The 20843-nt window shown below is 40.1% G+C and overlaps 2 protein-coding genes across 8 annotated transcripts in view; both read right to left on the reverse strand.

Annotated features, from left to right (window-relative positions):
* The window catches only part of LOC124151233, a 29102-nt gene extending 27073 nt beyond the window's left edge, over window positions 1-2029 (reverse strand). For both annotated transcript variants that reach the window (XM_048392642.1, XM_046523601.2), the window contains exon 1: window positions 1910-2029. In XM_048392642.1, coding sequence (XP_048248599.1) covers window positions 1910-1971 — 62 coding nt within the window. In that variant the 5' untranslated portion in view covers window positions 1972-2029. The remainder of the gene's footprint in view (window positions 1-1909) is intronic.
* Window positions 2030-14125: 12096 nt separating this feature from the next.
* LOC124151234 (phosphoinositide 3-kinase adapter protein 1-like) overlaps window positions 14126-20843 on the reverse strand; it is a 43680-nt gene continuing 36962 nt past the window's right edge. For all 6 annotated transcript variants that reach the window (XM_046523611.2, XM_046523610.2, XM_046523608.2 and 3 more), the window contains one exon: window positions 14126-19519. In XM_046523611.2, coding sequence (XP_046379567.2) covers window positions 19397-19519 — 123 coding nt within the window. In that variant the 3' untranslated portion in view covers window positions 14126-19396. The remainder of the gene's footprint in view (window positions 19520-20843) is intronic.

Below are 20843 nucleotides of genomic sequence, written 5' to 3' on the forward strand. Positions count from 1 at the left end.
CTGTGTAAACACAATGTTACTATAGGTGAGGACGTCAATACTTTACGGCTGTGTAAACACAATGTTACTATAGGTGAGGACGTCAATACTTTACGGCTGTGTAAACACAATGTTACTATAGGTGAGGACGTCAATACTTTACGGCTGTGTATATACTACGTTCCTCCACGTAATAACGATGAGAGCTTGACACCGTCTTCTATACGTCACCGGTTTGTACAGTCAGAGTCAATGCTACAGTCAGTGTTTAATATCAGTCAAGTTGCATGCAGTTAGTTTTCAGATACTATTAGACAATTAAAAAAATTCCCAAATATTTCAGTCATTTTACATTTCAGTCATCTTTAGATAGAACTGGTGGTAGCACGCTTACGATTATTTTGACACTCAACACACGGGTTTGTGGAGTTCAATGGAGTCAAAGGTGATATTTTCATGCTTATTTAAGGATTTTATCATCTCGACAGCCTGTCCAACTGAAACATGCGCACGTTTAATGATATCAAACATATAATCTAGGTGAGAAACGTTTACAAGTATTAGCGGACCTTCACTTGGCTTACAGTTAATGATCAACACAATGTGCGAGTACCGCGAAGTCCATTAATAGCTCGACAATGATCACCTTTACCCGCTTCTAATCCTGACATAATTAATCTACTGTAGACTACGTTTATAACAAACACGCTTATAACGAACTGACGGACATAGCGAACTTATTTTTAGTCCCGGCCATCTGATGTATATATGCTGTATATATGCTTATAACGAACTACGGTTATTACGAACTAAACTTAGTGGTCCCTTTGAGTTCGTTATAACCGTAGTTTACTGTATTGTGGTTTCGTTAAGCCCTTTTATATAATTGTCAGTAAATCTGTCAAATAAACGGACCGGTTTTTCAGTCATTCTCAAGTCAAATCTCATTCACCCAAACTTCATAACAATTAATAGCAATTTAATATTAAAAGCGCTGTTTGTTGTATAAAAAGTCATCCACAAAAGAAATGTTTCGGCCGAGACATTATACAACTGCTCTCCACTCAGACCATATTTCTTAAACGATTTTCTTTACTTATAAGCAACATAATCACTGCACATGTACTCAGAAGACGTCATTCAAAATTAATAAAGAATTTTTAGTTTCAATAAAATCAGTAAATATGCTATGAGTCACTAGATTATCTGGTCCATCGATCACTTGATTGGCTTGTTTGTTTACGGGTTGTCGTGCATGGGAGGAGTTCTGCTGTCCGGTGTCAGACAACAAACACTTACTTTTTTCAAAATTGTGTGAGGAATTGCTACAGGAAGAGTGAGTGAGTTGGGTTTAACGCCGCTTTTAACAGTATTCCAGTTATATCACGGCGAGTCAGCTTAATGTGGGAGGAAAGCCCGAAGTGATGCAGATCTCAGACGTTTACCACTTCGGTGAAACCCACGATGACGGTTATGGTGCTGACAAACCTAGAAACATAATCGGGGCGAACCGGGATTCGAACGCACAACAATAGGTTTCTGGCGTGGCCAAGGGACGCAACTCTGCACAGCGAATCGCGGCGCCTTAGACGACTGGGCCACCCGTGCCCCCGCTACAGTAAGAAGAGGACATGTTTACCCGTTTGGCGAACATCTGTTGTCATCAGTGATTTTCATTGACCTATCCGTATAATTTACTCAGTGATTTTGCCTTTAATACCCAATGGAATTAGTTTCGGAGACTCATTATTCATTGACGTTTGCCCTTTGGCGTTTACATAAAGATCTATGAGTCACACACACACAAACACCCTATCACCCCACACCCCTTGTCATACGTCAGAACATATCTATTAGACTCTTCCTTGTCTTCCGGGATCATGGCGTGTTGTAATAATAATAGAATATAGAGTTTGCTAGGAAGTCTTACCTTTGACAACAGACACGTTTGTTGCATAGCTCATAAACGGATAGGTAACTACAATTAAACATATCCCATCTGTTATTTCATTCCCGTCCTTGGTGACATGCATACTATACTACATTGTTATCACAAGCTGTGTCCGACAAATTGAAGTTTAAGGTTACTCGGTGGTTGTTTTTTCCCGTCCTACCTTAGATATCTGTTTGAGATACAGCCATGAACACTGGCGTCCTTATGTCTGCAATATACTGCACTACTGTGTTCTATCATTGTATACAATATGTGACACTTTAATTCAATAAATGTCATCATCTTCTTCTCCCTCTTCTTTGTCATACATCTGATTGGCGGTCGGGTAGCCTAGTGGTTAAAGCATTCGCTCGTCACGCCGAAGACACGGGTTCGATTCCCAACATGGGTACAATGTGTGAAGCCTAATTCTGGTGTCCCCCGACGTGATATTGCTGGAATATTGCTAAAAGCGGCGTAAAACCATGCTCGCTCAATTATATGTCTAAGACCTGCATCATGTAAGGCTTTCCTCCCACATTAAGCAGACCCGCCCTGATATTACTGGAATGTCCAAAGCGAAAGTTACTCACTCACTCTTATATTTTTTTCGCGATAGGCCCTTGGGCCCTATTTGTAGTTGGTATGTGCATAAGATTTTCCTGACTATTAACCCACTTTCCTTCACTTTTACACTTTTACTTCCGGCTGAGCACAACTCTCCTCCCTCCACGTCTTGTATTAGTGTCATCACAATACCAAGCCACGCCTCTCCGTACCAATCATGTCCCGATAGCCACCAATAGACGACCAGACACATCCGTAATCACTCATGCCACTTTCCCTGTCCTCATCCAGGAGCTCAGTCGTGACCATCTCGTGTTATTCCGGGCCAAGACGAATGGCGGCTCGTGCCCCTCTCGTGCTCGTGGCCATTTTTGAAGTTGGGTTCCGTCTAAGCGCAAACGGGCATAGCTTAACGAATTGTCAACTCGTTGCGTAATGATTCAGAAAGGAAGGTAAGATTTCGGAAAGGGGCGAGAGGTGACGAATGACAGAAGCTGGAACGCCTAATTGTGACGTCCATACCACGAGACTGAATTTCTGATGGTGGTGGTGGGGGTGTGTGTGTTAAACCATACTCACTCACTCACTCACATAGCACGCTCACTCACTCACATAGCACGGGGAAACCCCTGGGAATTCCCTTGCACGACTAGCCACAGAAGCATTGTTTCTGGTCACTTGGACACTCCAGTCTTGAACTCAGCGTTTTTTGCATTTACTGGAAGAAGCAAGATTATTTGACCGCATGCCAGTGATCGATTATCCTAGCTACGACCCACCCTAGACGCAAAACAAAGAATTGCGCCAAAACAAACCTCGACTTGATCATGGCCAAGACAGTTACAGAACCTTCAGTCAACATTCTACAACGAAATATGAATTTTAGCAGAGATTTATTCAGATTATCGCTTTTATTTACTTCAGTTTCTATTCGTAAAAATCTTTATGCTCATCGTCCAACCTTTGTCCACCTGATCACTGATGACTAACACCTAAACAACGCAGGATCATTGTACTCCGGAGATAATGTATATGTATTACGACGCACTGTCTGTCACTGAGTGAGTGAGTATGGTTTTACGCCGCTTTAAGCAATATTCCAGCAATATCACGGCGGGGGACACCAGAAATGGGCTTCACACATTGTACCCATGTCGGGAATCGAACCCCGGTCTTCGGCGTGACGAGCGAACGCTTTAACCACTAGGCTACCCGACCGCCCCTTGTCACTGACTTACTGAGATAGCTCTTAACATATTTTTGTATCTAATGTTGAATCCAACTCCAAAAGATGTAACTGTAGAGTAATTTGAGCATACATACACTCATGTCATCTCTCGTTTTGAGGAACTATTTTTTGCTATGCCGCTGGCTGTTGCACGAGTGTTAGTGTAAACATGAAGTCACACGTACTAAATTAAAGTGTGTATGCATCGTTCAAGGAAAGAAATTGGGATGTTACCATGACAAGACTTGAATTTGTGTGAGCTCTGACGTTCATTCATTTTAGCCCTTGCTCTATGAAGGTTCATACTCCAAGGAACTCACACACAGTGAAAGTCAATTACTACTCTATAAATCATTACACAATATAGCATCCTTCGTCCTAAAGGTTAAGTTTTTAGCCCCTTCGTCCTAAAGGTTAAGTTTATAGCACCCTTCGTCCTAAAGGTTAAGTTTATAGCACCCTTCGTCCTAAAGGTTAAGTTTTTAGCACCCTTCGTCCTAAAGGTTAAGTTTATAGCACCCTTCGTCCTAAAGGTTAAGTTTATAGCACCCTTCGTCCTAAAGGTTAAGTTTTTAGCCCCTTCGTCCTAAAGGTTAAGTTTATAGCACCCTTCGTCCTAAAGGTTAAGTTTGTAGCACCCTTCGTCCTAAAGGTTAAGTTTATAGCACCCTTCGTCCTAAAGGTTAAGTTTATAGCACCCTTCGTCCTAAAGGTTAAGTTTATAGCCTCCTTCGTCCTAAAGGTTAAATTTATAGCACCCTTCGTCCTAAAGGTTAAGTTTTTAGCACCCTTCGTCCTAAAGGTTAAGTTTATAGCACCCTTCGTCCTAAAGGTTACGTTTATAGCACCCTTCGTCCTAAAGGTTAAGTTTTTAGCCCCCTTCGTCCTAAAGGTTAAGTTTATAGCACCATTCGTCCTAAAGGTTAAGTTTATAGCACCCTTCGTCCTAAAGCTTATGTTTATAGCACCCTTCGTCCTAAAGGTTAAGTTTATAGCACCCTTCATCCTAAAGGTTAAGTTTATAGCACCCTTCGTCCTAAAGGTTAAGTTTTTAGCCCCTTCGTCCTAAAGGTTAAGTTTATAGCACCCTTCGTCTTAAAGGTTAAGTTTATAGCACCCTTCGTCCTTTAGGTTAAGTTTATAGCACCCTTCGTCCTTTAGGTTAAGTTTATAGCACCCTTCGTCCTAAAGGTTAAGTTTTTAGCACCCTTCGTCCTAAAGGTTAAGTTTATAGCACCCTTCGTCCTTTAGGTTAAGTTTATAGCCCCATTCGTCCTTTAGGTTAAATTTATAGCACCCTTCGTCCTAAAGGTTGAGTTTATAGCACCCTTCATCCTAAAGGTTAAGTTTTTAGCCCCTTCTTCCTAAAGGTTAAGTTTATAGCCTCCTTCGTCCTTTAGGTTAAGTTTATAGCCCCATTCGTCCTTTAGGTTAAGTTTATAGCACCCTTCGTCCTTTAGGTTAAGTTTATAGCCTCCTTCGTCCTTTCAATTTATAATTTTAACTGATGCGCTGTTGGTGTGTGTCTGTTGGTGTGTATTTGTGGGTTTGCGTGTGGATGTGTGTGCTGGTATGTGTGTGTGGTGGTGTGTGTGTGTGATGGTGTGTGTGTGTGTGTGTGTGATAGTGTGTGTGTAATGTTTGTTTGTTGTACTCAGCAATATTCCAGTGTGTGTGTGTGATGGTGTGTGTGTGCGCGTGTGTGTGCGTGCGTGTGTGCGTGTGTGTGTGTGTGCGTGCGTGCGTGCGTGTGTGTGTGTGTGTTGGTGTGTGTGTTGGTGTGCTGGTTGATATGTGTGTGTGGTGTGTGGTGTGATCGTGTGTGTGTGTGATGGTATCTCTGTGTGTGTGATGGTGTGTGTGTAATGTTTGTTTGTTGTACTCAGCAATATTCCAGCCATATGACGTCGGTTTGTAAATATTCGTGTTCGTGTTGGTGTGTGTGTGTGTTCGTATGTGTGTGTGTTGGTGTGTGTATGTGTGTTGGTGTGTGTATGTGTTATGGTGTCTGTTTGCGTGTTCGTGTGTGTGATAGTGTGTGTGTGTTGGTGTGTGTGATGATGTCTGTGTGTGTGATGCGTGTGTGTGTGGGATGGTGTGTGGGTGTGTGATGGTGTGTATGTGGGTGTAATGTTTGTTTGTTAATGTTAAGTTTATAGCCTCCTGCATCCTTAAGGTTAAGTTTATAGCCTCCTGCATCCTTAAGGTTACGTTTATAGTGTGTCGGTGTGTGTGATGGTGTCGGTGTGTGTGTTCGTGCGAGTATGTGTGTTGTTGTGTGTGTGTGTGATGTGTGTGTGTTGGTGTGTGTGATGGTGTGTATGTTGGTGTGTGTGATGGTGTGTAGGTGTTTGATGGTGTATGGGTGATTTTGTGTGTGATGGTATGATTATGTGTGATGGTGTGTGATGGCGTGTGATGGTGTGGGTGTGTGAAGGTGTGTTTGTGTGTGATGGTGTGTTTGTGTGTGATGGTATGTGGGTGTTTGATGGTGTGTTTGAGTGTGATGGTGTGTTTGTGTTTGATGGTGTGTTTGTGTGTGATAGTGTTTCTGTGTTGGTGTGTGATGGTGTGTTTGTGTTTGATGGTGTGTTTGTGTGTGATAGTGTTTCTGTGTGATGATTTGTTTGTGAATGATGGCGTGTTTGTGTGTGATGGTGTTTGTGTGTGGGTGTGTGATGGTGTGTTTGTGTTTGATGGCGTGTTTGTGTGTGATGGTGTTTGTGTGTGGGTGTGTGATGGTGTGTTTGTGTTTGATGGCGTGTTTGTGTGTGATGGTGTTTGTGTGTTGGTGTGTGATGGTGTGTTTGTGTTTGATGGCGTGTTTGTGTGTTATGGTGCTTGTGTGTGGGTGTGTGATGATGTGTTTGTGTGTGATGGTGTGTTTGTGTGTTATGGTCTTTGTGTGTGGGTGTGTGAGGATGTGTTTGTGTGTGATGGTGTGTTTGTGTGTTATGGTCTTTGTGTGTGGGTGTGTGAGGATGTGTTTGTGTGTGATGGTGTGTTTGTGTGTTATGGTCTTTGTGTGGGGGTGTGTCAAGGTGTGTGTGTGTGATGGTGTGTTCGTGTGTTATGGTCTTTGTGTGTGGGTGTGTGATGGTGTGTTTGTGTGTGATGGTGTGTTTGTGTGTTATGGCGTTTGGAGTTGTACCATGCGATGACTACGTGAGTGACCGAGTTTTGGTTTGACGCCGCTTTGAACAGTATCTTTGATATATTACAGCGTGTCAGCTTGATGGCCGCACCACCAGTGATTCATGGTATGGTGCTGGCAACACAGTCAGCGCTATTCTTGGATACAAACTCATTATCATAGGTTTCTGGCAGGCTTCACTGAACAAGGCTCCGCACAGCGAATTACGGAACGTTACACGACTGGGCCACTCATGTCAAGGCGATGGCTACGAGTAGGAGGAACTGAAGAGCCTTTATGACGTCACACACCGAGTTTTCCACCAATCAAATTACCTCCCTGATGAATTGTTTATTGTATAAACCATTACACAGACATATATTTTAAGTCAGGAACAATGAAAGCAGTGTCCTTTACAAATGACTTTTTTACACAAATAATTTGGGAAATAACATCAAAACAACAATGGCAACATCCTGAGGACAGCACTCACTCAGGTAGAAACATTAATGAATATCCTTTTTCTCCTATGGTATTTTTTATATGATGCAGGCAAATACTCTTTTATGTTTTACTTCTGGACGAGTCAACGCTTGAAGGGATTTTAAAAAATCGAATAGAGGCAAAGTCTTTGACGCTATGCTTAATTTTACACACGGTAATGTTTGTTTGTTTGTTTGTTTGTTTGTTGTACTCAGCAATATTCCAGCTATATGACTTCGGTTTGTAAATAATCGCGTCTGGACCAGACAATCCACTAATTGACATCATGAGCATCAATCCACGTATTGGGATACGATGACATGCATCAACCAAATCAGCGAGTCTGACAACCCGATCCCTTCAATCTCCTCATACGACAAGTATAGTTCCCTTTTACTTCAAGCATGGGTCTTATGCAATCGTGAAATTATCAAAGTTTAATTAAAGTTGATTCGTGGTCCTCTTTCTGTGACAATCTATTGGCAGAGAGTATCGTTAAGCATGTCAATGCTGCCATAACTCTTGTTAACTAAATCATAAATTGTAAATATTTTGTTAATTATGGAACTGAAGTACAAAAGCAAGGACGTACAATATCACCATATTCTTCAACGCGGTTCTTTAATAGTAGATTCTTGTTAGACGTTGAAAATTACTGCCATCTGTTATTAACACGTATTGAGCTCTCTTTATTTTAGCCCCATCGCATTCAGTTGAGTGAGAGTTAGTTGGTTTTAATGCCACTTTGGACAGTATGTCATTGATATCAGTTTAATATGGACAATATGGACTCAGGTGAAACCCCTGAGCACCCGTACGGTGCTGACAAAACCAACACCATCTTAATCGGGGCAACTCGGGGATTCGAACCCACGATTCTAGGTTTCTGGCACACCTTACTGACGCGCTTTGCGGTGCCTTGGCCCACGGGGCTACCTTTCAAATGAAGGCATTACACATATATTTCATATGAGACACGTTCTCGGAGGGGGCGAAGGCGCCGCGACTAGCTGTGCAGAGTTGCGTCCCTTGGGCACGCCAGAAACATATGATTGTGGGTTCCAATCCCGGTTCGCCCCGATTAGGTTTCTAGGTTTGTCAGCACCATACCCGTGCTCGTGGGTTTCACCAAAGTGGTAAACTTCTGAGACCTGCATCAATTCGGACTTTCCTCCCACATTAAGCTGACACGCTGTGATATAACTTGAATACTGTTAAAAACGGCGTTAAACCCAACTCACTCTCTCGCTCGCGTTGTCGGAACAACTTTCCTTACACGACACAACACCTTTATTAGATTTGCACCTACTTTCACCTGTCTGGCATTGTCACCTGTATGTCTAGTGTGCAACTTGATGCACTGTGTTGACATCACCTGCGGTTGACTGGGCAACGCCAGGTAACAGTACACGTCTTGTAACTTCTCACATTGCCTATAACAGTACACATTCTTGTACGCAGCGTCCCAGTTGCGATATCGGAGAAAGACACCTTTGTGTAATCAGTGACCTTCCTGGTTCCCTAACTGTTGACCTGGTTTCAAGATCGTTCAAGTAGAAAAGATATCGGTATTTACATAAAGCCAATCCGATTGAATAACACTACCGACACGATCTTCAGTAAAAAGTGTTGTTTACTTTAAACATGCTAAACGTGTTTTTGTGTTTAAGTTGAACTGTCAATACACATGTTATTTAGGCTCTTGCCTTCACAGCTACTGTTTTTGATGTACATAGACGAACTAGTAAATGTGATGAAAAGTGATGACACTCGTGGTATCTTCATTGTTTGTGATATTGATGAAATATTTTGGCATTTATTTGCACATGATGTGTCCATACTTGTTGATTCTATTATAAATCTGCAAAACAAAATAACTAGTTTAGAAACATACTGCTATAAATGGGGACTAACAGTAAACATTCATAAGAGTAAAGTTATGATATTTAAAAATGGAGGGCCTATATCACAACATGAAAAATGGTTTATTAATGGTGAACAGTTTGAAGTGGTGTCATACTATAAATATCTTGGTATTCTAATTTCATGTAGAAATATGTTTACTCAAGCACGTGTTTCTTTAGCTAAACAGGCAAACAAGGCTCTAGTACTAATTAAAAGAATGATGGTAAAATATCCAGACGTAAACGTTGATACATACTTTAAAATATTTGATTTAAAATGTTACCTATTTTGCTATATGGCGCGGAAATATGGTGTACAGAAGTAAGAAAAAGCATTGAAATTATACTAAGTTTTGTAAAAAATACTTTGAAAATGCTGCTGTATTAGGTGAACTTGGAAGAACGAGAATGTATGAACATGGTGTTGTGAGAATAGTTAAGTATTGGATTAAACTATTAAGAATACCTCTGTGTAAATATCCAAAGCATTGCTATTTCATGCTATGTAAATTTTAAGAATTAGATTATAAAAAATGGGTTTCATTTGTAAGATACACATTGTTTAGTTATGGCTTGGTAATGTATGGTCGATGCAAGATGTCGGAGACTCTGGTGTTTTAATTTATACATTCAAGGAAAGAACAAGAGATTTGTTTATGCAAGAATGGTCAGACTGTATATCTAATTCACCAAGGCTAGATTGATATAGCACTTACAAATCCTTATTACAACCTGAAAAATATATATCATCGATTAAGACTGTAAATTTAAGATCTTTAACAAAATTCAGATGTTGTTCAAATGATTTTAAAATACATAAATATTGAATGTCTAGTGACCCTGACTTTGCTGACAGTCAATGCAATTTCTGTAAAGAAGACTTAGATGATGAATACCATGCAATATTTATATGTCCAGTTTATACAAACTTAAGGATAAGGTATTTGCCCTCGTATTATTATCAATATCCCACCGTGCACTAGTTTGCATTGTTACTCACAACAAACGACAACATTTTATTTCAGCTAACTTTTTATATTGAAAAAATGTTCAAACATAGAAATTCCAAAGCCAATATAAACTGAAGCGCTCTGTCACAATATGTCAATATTATCCAATGATCTGTACTATTGACCTCATGGCCAGACTATACGAAATAAATTCTGTTCTGTTCTGCTCTGTTCTGTAATTTAAGCTCTATTCATTTGCAGACTGAACATTTTTGGTGATATTTCAAATGTTGAGCTTCTCTGCAGATTATGTGATGCCTATCTAATGTGTTAATGGAGGATATTGTGATGCCCATCTCATGTGTTGGAGGATGATGCCCATCTCATGTGTTGGAGGACATTGTGATGCCCATCTCGTGTGTTGGGAGGACATTGTGACGCCCATCTCGTGTGTTGATGCAGGACATTGTGATGCCCATCTCGTGTGGAGGACATTGTGATGCCCATCTCGTGTGTTGGAGGACATTGTGATGCCCATCTCGTGTGTTGATGGAGGACATTGTGATGCCCATCTCGTGTGTTGGAGGACATTGTGATGCCCATCTCGTGTGTTGATGGAGGACACTGTGATGCCCATCTCGTGTGTTGGAGGACATTGTGATGCCCATCTCGTGTGTTGATGGAGGACACTGTGATGCCCATCTCGTGTGTTGATGGAGGACGTGCTGAAGCCATCTCATGTGTTCGAGGACATTGTGATGCCCATCTCATGTGTTGGAGGACATTGTGATGCCGATCTCCTGTGTTATTTGAGGACACTGATGCCCATCTCATGTGTTGGAGGACATTGTGATGCCCATCTCGTGTGTTGATGGAGGACATGCTGAAGCCATCTCATGTGTTGGAGGACATTGTGATGCCCATCTCGTGAGGAGGACATTGTGATGCCCATCTCATGTGTTGATGGAGGACATTGGGATGCCGATCTCATGTGTTATTGGAGGACACTTGATGCCCATCTCGTGTGTTCGAGGACATTGTGATGCCGATCTCATGTGTTATTGGAGGACACTGATGCCCATATCATGTGTTGGAGGACATTGTGATGCCCATCTCATGTGTTGGAGGACATTGTGATGCCCATCTCATGTGTTATTGGAGGACACTGATGCCCATCGCGTGTGTTGAGGGAGGACATGCTGAAGCCATCTCATGTGTTGGAGGACATTGTGATGCCCATCTCGTGTGGAGGACATTGTGATGCCCATCTCATGTGTTGATGGAGCACAGTGTGATGCCCATCTCATGTGTTGGAGGACACAGTTATGCCCATAAACTCCCTTGACCCATTGCCCACCATAGTAAATGCTTATGAGTGAGTGAGTGAGTGAGGCATGCAAGTCTGCACGGTGAATTGTGGCACCATTGATGACTGCCATATATTCCCCGAAAGAGAGTCTTGACTTGTAATTCATATACATGTAACTGTTGGCTACAGAACAAAACCATGGTGAAAACAGATGTTAGTAGAAAACAAACTGTCAGGACAATGCAAAACGATCAACAACCAAAGTAATATTTCATGAGTTTATTTCATAAAAATAATAGTTCATCTCAGTAAAACAAGGAATATTATTTCATAATTTCTCAAGCACTATTCACATGTGGAGGTTGAAAGAGTATATATTACAACAAAACAGGACAGCACACACAAAAAGCAAGGAAGTATCATACATAAAACACACATTTCATCAGCACTCTCACATAAATATACTTTAAAATTCTGCATAGAGCCAAAAAACTTCAATGTATATAAAATTTTATAGACATTAACTCACTCACTGAGAGACGAAATTAAAACATTGCCTCTAAATAATTTGTAAACTTTCCTCAAACTATTCCAGTTTTCTGTGTGATATGACACCAGCTTTAAATGTAAGCCTGAAAGAATAGGTCCCTAGAACTCTATGCATGTTGAACATGAAAGCAGCCTGTAAATAATCATGTCTGAACCATACAATCCAGTGATTGACATTGTAACCAATGGACAGGATATGATGACATGTTATTAGCCAAGTCATCAAGCCTGACCACTTGTTCCATTAAGTTGCCTTTAATGACGAGCACAGGGACCTTTTCTTACCTGGAATCCCCAAATGATTAATGCTAATAAAACTGGGCAAAACTGCCGTATTTTTGTCAGTCAGTTATGAAGAGTGAGTGAGTGAGTGAGTGAGTGAGTGAGTGAGTGAGTGAGTGAGTGAGTGAGTGAGTGAGTGAGTGAGTGAGTGAGTGAGTGAGTGAGTTGTGTTTAACGCCGCTTTTAACAGTATTCCAGTCATATCGCGGCGTGTCAGCTTAATGTGGGAGGAAAGCCCGAAGTGATGCAGGTTTCAGACATTTACCACTTCGGTGAAACCCACGAGCACGGGTATGGTGCTGACAAACCTAGAAACATAATCGGGTCGAACCGGGATTGGAACCCACAATCATAGGTTTCTGGCGTGCCCAACTCTGCATAGCGAATCGCAGCGCCTTAGACGACTGGGCCACCCATGCCCCCCAGTTATGAAGAAGCAGTATCGTGTCATGTGACAGGAGGAATTAGATTAACTAGACTCCTCACTTTATTCCCCACAAGGCATTTCCATTATTGTGATAAGGTCCTTTATGACAAAAGAAAGGGCAGACCAAACAGATTGACCATCAGCAGCATCAGACCAGAGTCGGGTCTGAAGCTACCCCAGCACTGCCAGACCACTACCATCAGTGAGTGAGTTAATGCTTTGAGCAATATTGAAGCAGAATCGTGGCATCTGACCACAAGAAAGAACTATGTACTATGATTCTAGGGTATCACACCAGAACAGGTGTCACAAGCAAACGCTTTAACCACTGAGCCACCCTCAGATCTGCCACAACTGTCATTTGACAGCCCTGGTGTCTCCAACACACAGCTGTAGGTATACCTATATATCTTACATACAAGTTACAGTCAACTCAACAAGTATTTACAGACATGCATAAAATCTTGATTCATGGAAAATATCTTGTATTTAATGACTCTTGTCTCTTGATATTGGTACAACGCTGAATTATGATTCCTTTAAATACTTCTGTATAAATTTAATAAAAATGCATTGTTTTAATATAAACTATACAGCTTGCATGTAATGATCTAAAATGATAGGGCAAACATTCAGCTCGACTAAAGCTGATATCAACAAGGCACATATCTCCCAGCCTTTCATCGGCTACTGTTTGGAATACACAGCTGAGAAGCATACAAACAACATCAAATAACTAAACCATTGCACTGGATTGAGCAGAGAGAGTATGGATTACACCGCTTTTAGCAATATTCCAGTAATATCATGGCAGGGAACACCAGAAATGGGCTTCACACATTGTACCCATGTTGAGAATCGAACACGGGTCTTAGGCATGACAAGTGAACGCTTAAGCAACTAGGCTACCCTCCATTGCACTGGAAGCTACATGTAAAAGATAACCTTGTTCATGGTGAAAATTTAAGTCCATATACACTACAATTAGTGAGGGTCATTTGTACTTTGTCAGGGTTCAATGACCAGACCCCGGGCAAGCTAAGGCCTGACTTTTTGTGGGGTAGGGTTTACAAATAGGTTGGTATGAAAAAAATAATTATTTAAAAATCAAACTTTTATTTTTTTATTTCCTCAGAATGTCAAGAAAACAAATTTCGGAAAATATGAATGTCTGTTACTTTATATTTTATAATAGTATTTTAAAAAATGTATTCATATTGATAGCGACAGTATATGAGGTGGTTATTTAACATTTTTCTTTTTGAGTTAACATATTCACAAACAAATTTTCTTAAAAGTCTGGCCTAATGCACTGAACTTTTACTGTTTTAAATCATTCTGATAATAGTCTGAGTAAGGATCATTTTTTTTGCCAGTAAGCGGGAAAAATTGGTTGCATGAGTTCATGCGAGATGATTAAACATTTTGTTTAAGTAGGATTAAGTATTCATGCTATCGCCACTGTGCAGCTTCAGTTTCATCTGATCAACAAAATACTCTTCATTTAACGAAAACAAATAATATATATCATAGTTACAGAAATAAATTCAAGATTTGGTGATCTATCGTTGAATGAAGGCAATGATTCTGAAAAAACACTCCCCTGACAAAGAACTTGCACAAAACAAGAAATCAAATCGGTCTCGTCTAAAAAAAGTTACATCACATTCCCAGCTCCGATTTTACATCCACGGTCCAACCCATGAAACTGTAGCTTCTCAAATTGCATGCGTCCCATTTAGTTAACAAATCACATCAAGCAATAAAAGCAACACATACTATTTACTGCTCAAAACCGCACAGCCTGTTTGGGATGGTCTTGTGAAGACATTGAACCATGTTGACAAGCAGACAAATGATGGTCTGGGATGGGATGATATGTAATATCAGTGATTATCTATACAGTACAATAGTTAGAGACTCAACATAACTCAATCTTTGTGTTGTCCTTAACTATCATTAGAAGCAACCGTTCATGGTAAGTGATATTACCATTCTTTTTCAAACAAGCAGCCCATCAAATGACAGTATTGTGACAAATTCTCGGTATTCGGAGTATGTAAGTTTGGCTTAATGCCACTTTGAACATTAGTCCAGTTATATCAATGTATGTCAGCTTGATGTGGGAGGAAAGCCTGAAGTGATGCCTCAGTGTCTCAGATGTTTATCACTTAGGGGAAACCTATGAGCACGGTAACGATGCTGACATACCTAGTAACTTAATCAGGAGGAGTGTGGGATTTGAACCATGATCACAGGTGTCCGGCACACTTATAGGACACAACTCTGCACAGCACCTTTATTAACATGAACATATCAATATCTTACTCTGCATGAAACAATATGATAAATCCCTTTAGATGCTTTTGCTGCAAGAAAACTGCAAGAACTTGTAATAACTGGTTTGTGAAGTTGGTCAATAGTGACACCTTCATTATATACCCATTGCAAAACGCAATATAAGAAAGAAGGGGTCTGCCTTCTACTTCATTTCAACTCGGTCAACATATTTTACTCTCTTTTTCACAAAGAACACCCCAAAAGAATGAAAGAGATCTGGCATTTCATCAAAAAGACGTTTACTCACTATCACAGACGAACAAAATACATTCCAACAATGTAAAAGTTAACCACCAATGTAACAGGAAACAATGTAACAGTTAACCACCAATGTAACAGTTAACCACCAATGTAACAGTTAACCACCAATGTTACAGTTAACATTGTAACAGTTAACCACCAATGTAACAGTTAACCACCAATGTAACAGTTAACCACCAATGTAACAGTTAACAAACGATGTAACAGTTAACCAACAATGTAACAGTTAACCACAATGTAACAGTTAACAATGTAACAGTTAACCAACAATGTAACAGTTAACCAAAAATTGTTACCACAGTGTCACCTCATAGGCTCCAGTGGAGCCAACATTGTTACCACAGTGTCACCTCATTCCTCAGGATTTGTCAGATCTTCACACAAGGAGTTGTTTTATCACAAAACATCTGATTTTAATTTTACTGAATTCCCATCCTTTTATGAACCATGTCTGAACTGCAACACATCATCTTGCATCATCTTGGATTTGATAAATTCACACTTCCCCAATACAAGATCCTGATTCATTAAGTGAGGAAATATTGAACAGTGGAAGTCAATTTATCCTCATTGAAAGGAAATTCCTATAAACTATCCTATAAAATTAGAATATTTTCAAAATGGCACAAGGAATTAAATAAAAAGCTATAGTCAATGTTTATACTACCTGTCTAACTATTTGGACTTCAAGGAAGGGAAATAGGTTAAAGCTAATAATAATAATGATAATCATACAGCGCCAGTCCCACGACTGCTATTGTTCTTTCCGTTCAACTGAAACCCAGCACACGTGACTCACGCATCAGTGAAGGAAGGAGCTGAGTGGGGCATTAATCTTTCCTTACTGTAATAAATATCCTACTTTCCTTGAACTTTTGCTCTAGTAATAAAGAGCCATTGGTGACGGGATGAGTAACAATTGTGATGAAGTTGACCAAATCTTTGTATTCGCTCAAAGATTCATGGCACTAGTCACAGCTAAAGATCTACCATCGAAAACAGTGATCACTGCATGGTGTTAATTAATAATGATTTGTAAAAGGAGAAATTTTATTGTAAAATTAATTAAATTAGTTGATGGCTAAAAGAAAACGATAGTGTCTTCAGATGCTGGTACTTTACCAATTCAAAATGAAATTATGGTGAAATATAAAATTACAATCGGACGATATATAGAATAACACGGAGTCAATTATTATCTTGTATATTTGACATTTACTAACTGGTTACCATAGAAACAGCCGAAATAATGGAATAAAAATATTCTAAGTAGACAATGGTACCAACAATAGGTGTGGGTTGTTCACTTGTTGTGAGTGCAACTACAGACATTTACCAGTACTTTACATTTTATTGAAAACATATTGTTTCAGTTTCTTTGCATAGCAGCAGCAAAAGTTATGGTGAATTAAAAGGGCACAAGCATCACTTCCGCGCTGACTTTGAAACAATTTCTTGAAAATATAAGCAACAAAACCCTTTCCATATTCATAAGAAATTTCGTATAAAAGCAGAGTCTATTCTATGACGCTAACTATATCAAAAGCATGTGTTTATGAATCAGTATCAATAAGAGATGATAGAGGTGTTAGTGAAAAGGAGAGCGTCTACCGCCCCACCGGTAGCATCCCTCGCAAACACATGCAAAGGCACTTCAATTAGTGAAATGTTACAGATAAAAGTAAATTAAGGCCTTTTCTAAATACATCCACCCTACCCCAAAACACTTACTTCATAATGAGCATAAACATATTGCCAAATGAATCCTTTGTGTTTTATCAAAATATAATATCAAATGGAATGTAATACCAGATAGAATGGTTTTATCATTTTCTTTTCAACCACATAACAAAACTACATACAATGATATGTTTATTGAGCTTTTGTGAGTCTATCTGACTGCAGCAATGACAAGCTTTATAACAAGGTTTTGTTATGCTATATCAATAGTACACAACGCTGAAGCAGGAACAAGATATCTTCCAACAATATCAACACTACGCCACAGAGAGCAGTATGTACATATTTACATCATGGTGTTTGACACGAACTGAATACAAATAAATTGTAACAAAAATAATTGCACACATTTTGATCGATGGTAATCACTATGAGCTCTCAGGTCGTCTATATATAGCTTCACAAACAACTTGTTTTGAGTACCCATGTGAGACTTAAACCCAGTCTTTGACTGAAGTGTTAGCCAACTGTCCACTCTGCTACCCTCGTGCCCTTCCAGACCAACTCGCTGTGCAGAGTAACGTCCCTTGGCACGCCAGAAACCTTAGTTGTGGATTCGAATCCCGGTTTGCCCCGATCATGTTTCTAGGTTTGTCAGCACCATACCCGGGTTTCAACAATGTGGTAAATGTCTGAGACCTGCATCACTTCGGGGATTCCTCCCACATCAAGCTGACATGCTGGAATATTTCACTCATGACCCTCTGAGGTGTGGTTTGTGAGTTCAAGGTCAGTCAAAGAAATATGATTTTCTGATTGTATGTCCAGTTATATGGGTTAACATAAAGGTATTTGCTGAAGGCAGATCTGAAATTTGCACCTCTGATCAGTGAATCCTGTCACTGCTAAGGGTCACAACTCTGCACTGCGGCATCTTAGACGACAGGGCCACTTGGGCCCCTCATGTAACTGAAATACACGTCAACAGGACATGAAACATTCTGACCACCCAACTGTATGTGGATAGTGAATGAGTTTGGTTTGACGTCACTTTGAAAAGTACTTCAGATATATCACTGCGTGTCAGCTTGTTTCTGGGAGGAAAGTCCAAAATGTTGCAGGTGTTAAACGTTTACCACTTTGGGGAACAAGTGGATACAGGGCTGACAGACACAGATGCATAGATCAACGAATCTGGGATTCAAACCCATGACAATAGGTGACTCTGTCGCGCCTAAGGGACGCAACTCTGTAAGCTAACTACAGCACATTAGACACGTACAAGGAGACGAAAAACACATATCGTGAAAATGGTATGTGAAAATAATGGTATATGTACAAAAGATTTCAAATCTTAAAATACTGCACAAAAGCGTTTTCTTTTTCATAATTCATCACAGTGTGACAATTCATGATTAATAATATTCAATGCATTCAATATTAAAAGGACTTGTTCCTCATTCAACACGGATTCAACCTTGTCATTCTTTATGTACAATCATTTATACAAACTTGAGATGAATATGGTTCATAAATATAATATTGCATTGATACCAGCCTGATTCTTGATGTGTAATATGAGCTTACCCAAATATGGGCACAACGCACAATAAACAACAACAAAAACAACAAAACATGTTGTTCAATCTGCATCACCATAGCAACTAAGAAACCAAAACAACTTCCCTTTTAACCATACACAATTTTTTTTTTAAAATACGCATCAGATGCTTCTCAAACATGTCCCAACATGTTGAGCTTGTTATTCATGGTACACAAAGCGATCTTAGCCCAACGACATCATAACTCATAACTTTAACATGGACTTAGCGTGGAGAGAGCACTAAGATCTCCATAGCAACTAACAAACCAAAACAAACTTTCATTCCAACTAGAAAACTTTGCATTAGATGCCTCTCAAACCTGTTCCGACATGTTAAGCTCCACGAGTCTCGTTCCATAAAGCGATCTTAGCCGAACAACTTCCGTAACTCCAGTACTTTAGCATGGACAAAGCGTATCAACAGCACTAAGATCTGGGTGCCGTTAGCGCTACGACTGTCATAAGTCTATGTTTTGGTATGGGAGTTACGATCACCCTGGTGCTAAGATCGCTTTGTAAAACGACACCCTGTTTGTGTATCCAAGCTTTGCTTGCAAAGAAAATATGACTTTTTACATGCTACAAAATATGCATTCACATCTATGTTATGAGATCTAAAGCTGTGTATAAAACTAACTAGATTGTCTTCGGTGAGCACGGTGAGGATATATGCAGTATATATGTAGAGCGCTGTCAACATGGAGGGTCTTCTACTGTGTGAGAATAAGGCAAGTTGTTTTCTTTTGCATGGCAGGAAATGTGGTGTGTCTATGAAGGGGCCGAGGACAGGATGTTACGAAATCTCCCTGCCTTTTGCTGCTGAGGCATGCTGGGAGCATCACTGATGTTTTCGTTCATTGCACGTGAAAGACGGACTGACTTTCTCCTCTCCTACAAAGTAAAAAATATTTTTATAAATAAGAATCAATGTGAAGCCTCTGTATAGTTATGACCTTTTGTGATTACATTGTTAACGTAAAATGATGTGACATCATAGCCAGTCTATGTTGAAGTGACGTTGATCCACAGAAAACACAACACCACCCATCTTCCCGAAGCAAGAGAGTTAACTGACTTTAAAAAGTCTAGTTTCCTCCCTTGCCAAAAACTAGAATTCCTGGGCTCGACCGTGGCGCCACCAGTGGCTATTATGAGTTATGTCCCTTCTATGCCTCTCCTATGGACCAATCAGATTCTACCTCTCGTATGACTTGCATTTGCTTCAAACAAAATAGTGGCGCCCAGTCAAGACGATCTGATTGATAATCAATATCTATATTGTAATAAAACGGGTCTTACATCGTGAAGTGCATCAAATCATGTGAGCACCTTCATTAAAAACATGAAAAGATTAGGAAAATATCTGTTGACAACGAGTTGGCGGTGCACATGAAATGCAAATCCTGCAATCGACTAAAATCTGCATGACAGTTTACGAACCGGATTTCGATTTCGTTGCGCGATTTTGATTGGACTATGCATAGACTTGTTAGTCCAGCCAAACTCTAACTCCATAATACCAGCCTAGTTCAGCAAGGGTGGAAACTGGATTTTTGTAGTCAGTTAACTCCCTTGCCTCAGGAAGATGTACACCACCAAACAAACTACAAGCAATGTCATATAATTAGTATATATAAGACATTATTTCTGAGTTTATGCAAGATGAACTAGTGGTGATTCCATAATCAAAGTCTAAGAAGATGAATAACAATTCCAAAAGAAGAAAGGTGACCTCAGAAGGTGACCGACCTTGACCCACAAACCACACCTTTCAAGGTGACCTTCCTTGAACCCACAAACCACAGGGCAAGGTCATGAGAGAGTTTGTAATTGTGTTGGGTTCAACGCCATTTGTAATAGTATTCCAGTTAAATCACGGCGTGTCAGCTTAATGTGAGAGGAAAGCCTGAAGTGATGCAGGTCTCAAGACGTTTATCACTTTGGTGAAACCCACGAGCACGGGGAAGGTGCCGACAAACCTAGAAACATAATCGTGGTGAATCAGGATTCAAACCCACAATCATAGGTTTCTGTCGTGCTTAAGGGATGCAACTCTGCAGAGCAAAATTGTGGGGCCTTAGACGACAGGGCGAGCTGTGCCCCCTACCAGTGACTGCCTAGACTTGTGAGACAAGGATTGTTTACTTACCAGTGACTGCCTGGACTTGTGAGACAAGGATTGTTTACTTACCAGTGACTGCCTAGACTTGTGAGA

This window comes from Haliotis rufescens, unplaced genomic scaffold (genome assembly GCF_023055435.1).
Source record: "Haliotis rufescens isolate VD_foot unplaced genomic scaffold, xgHalRufe1.0.p SCAF_11, whole genome shotgun sequence".
NCBI lineage: Eukaryota > Metazoa > Mollusca > Gastropoda > Lepetellida > Haliotidae > Haliotis > Haliotis rufescens.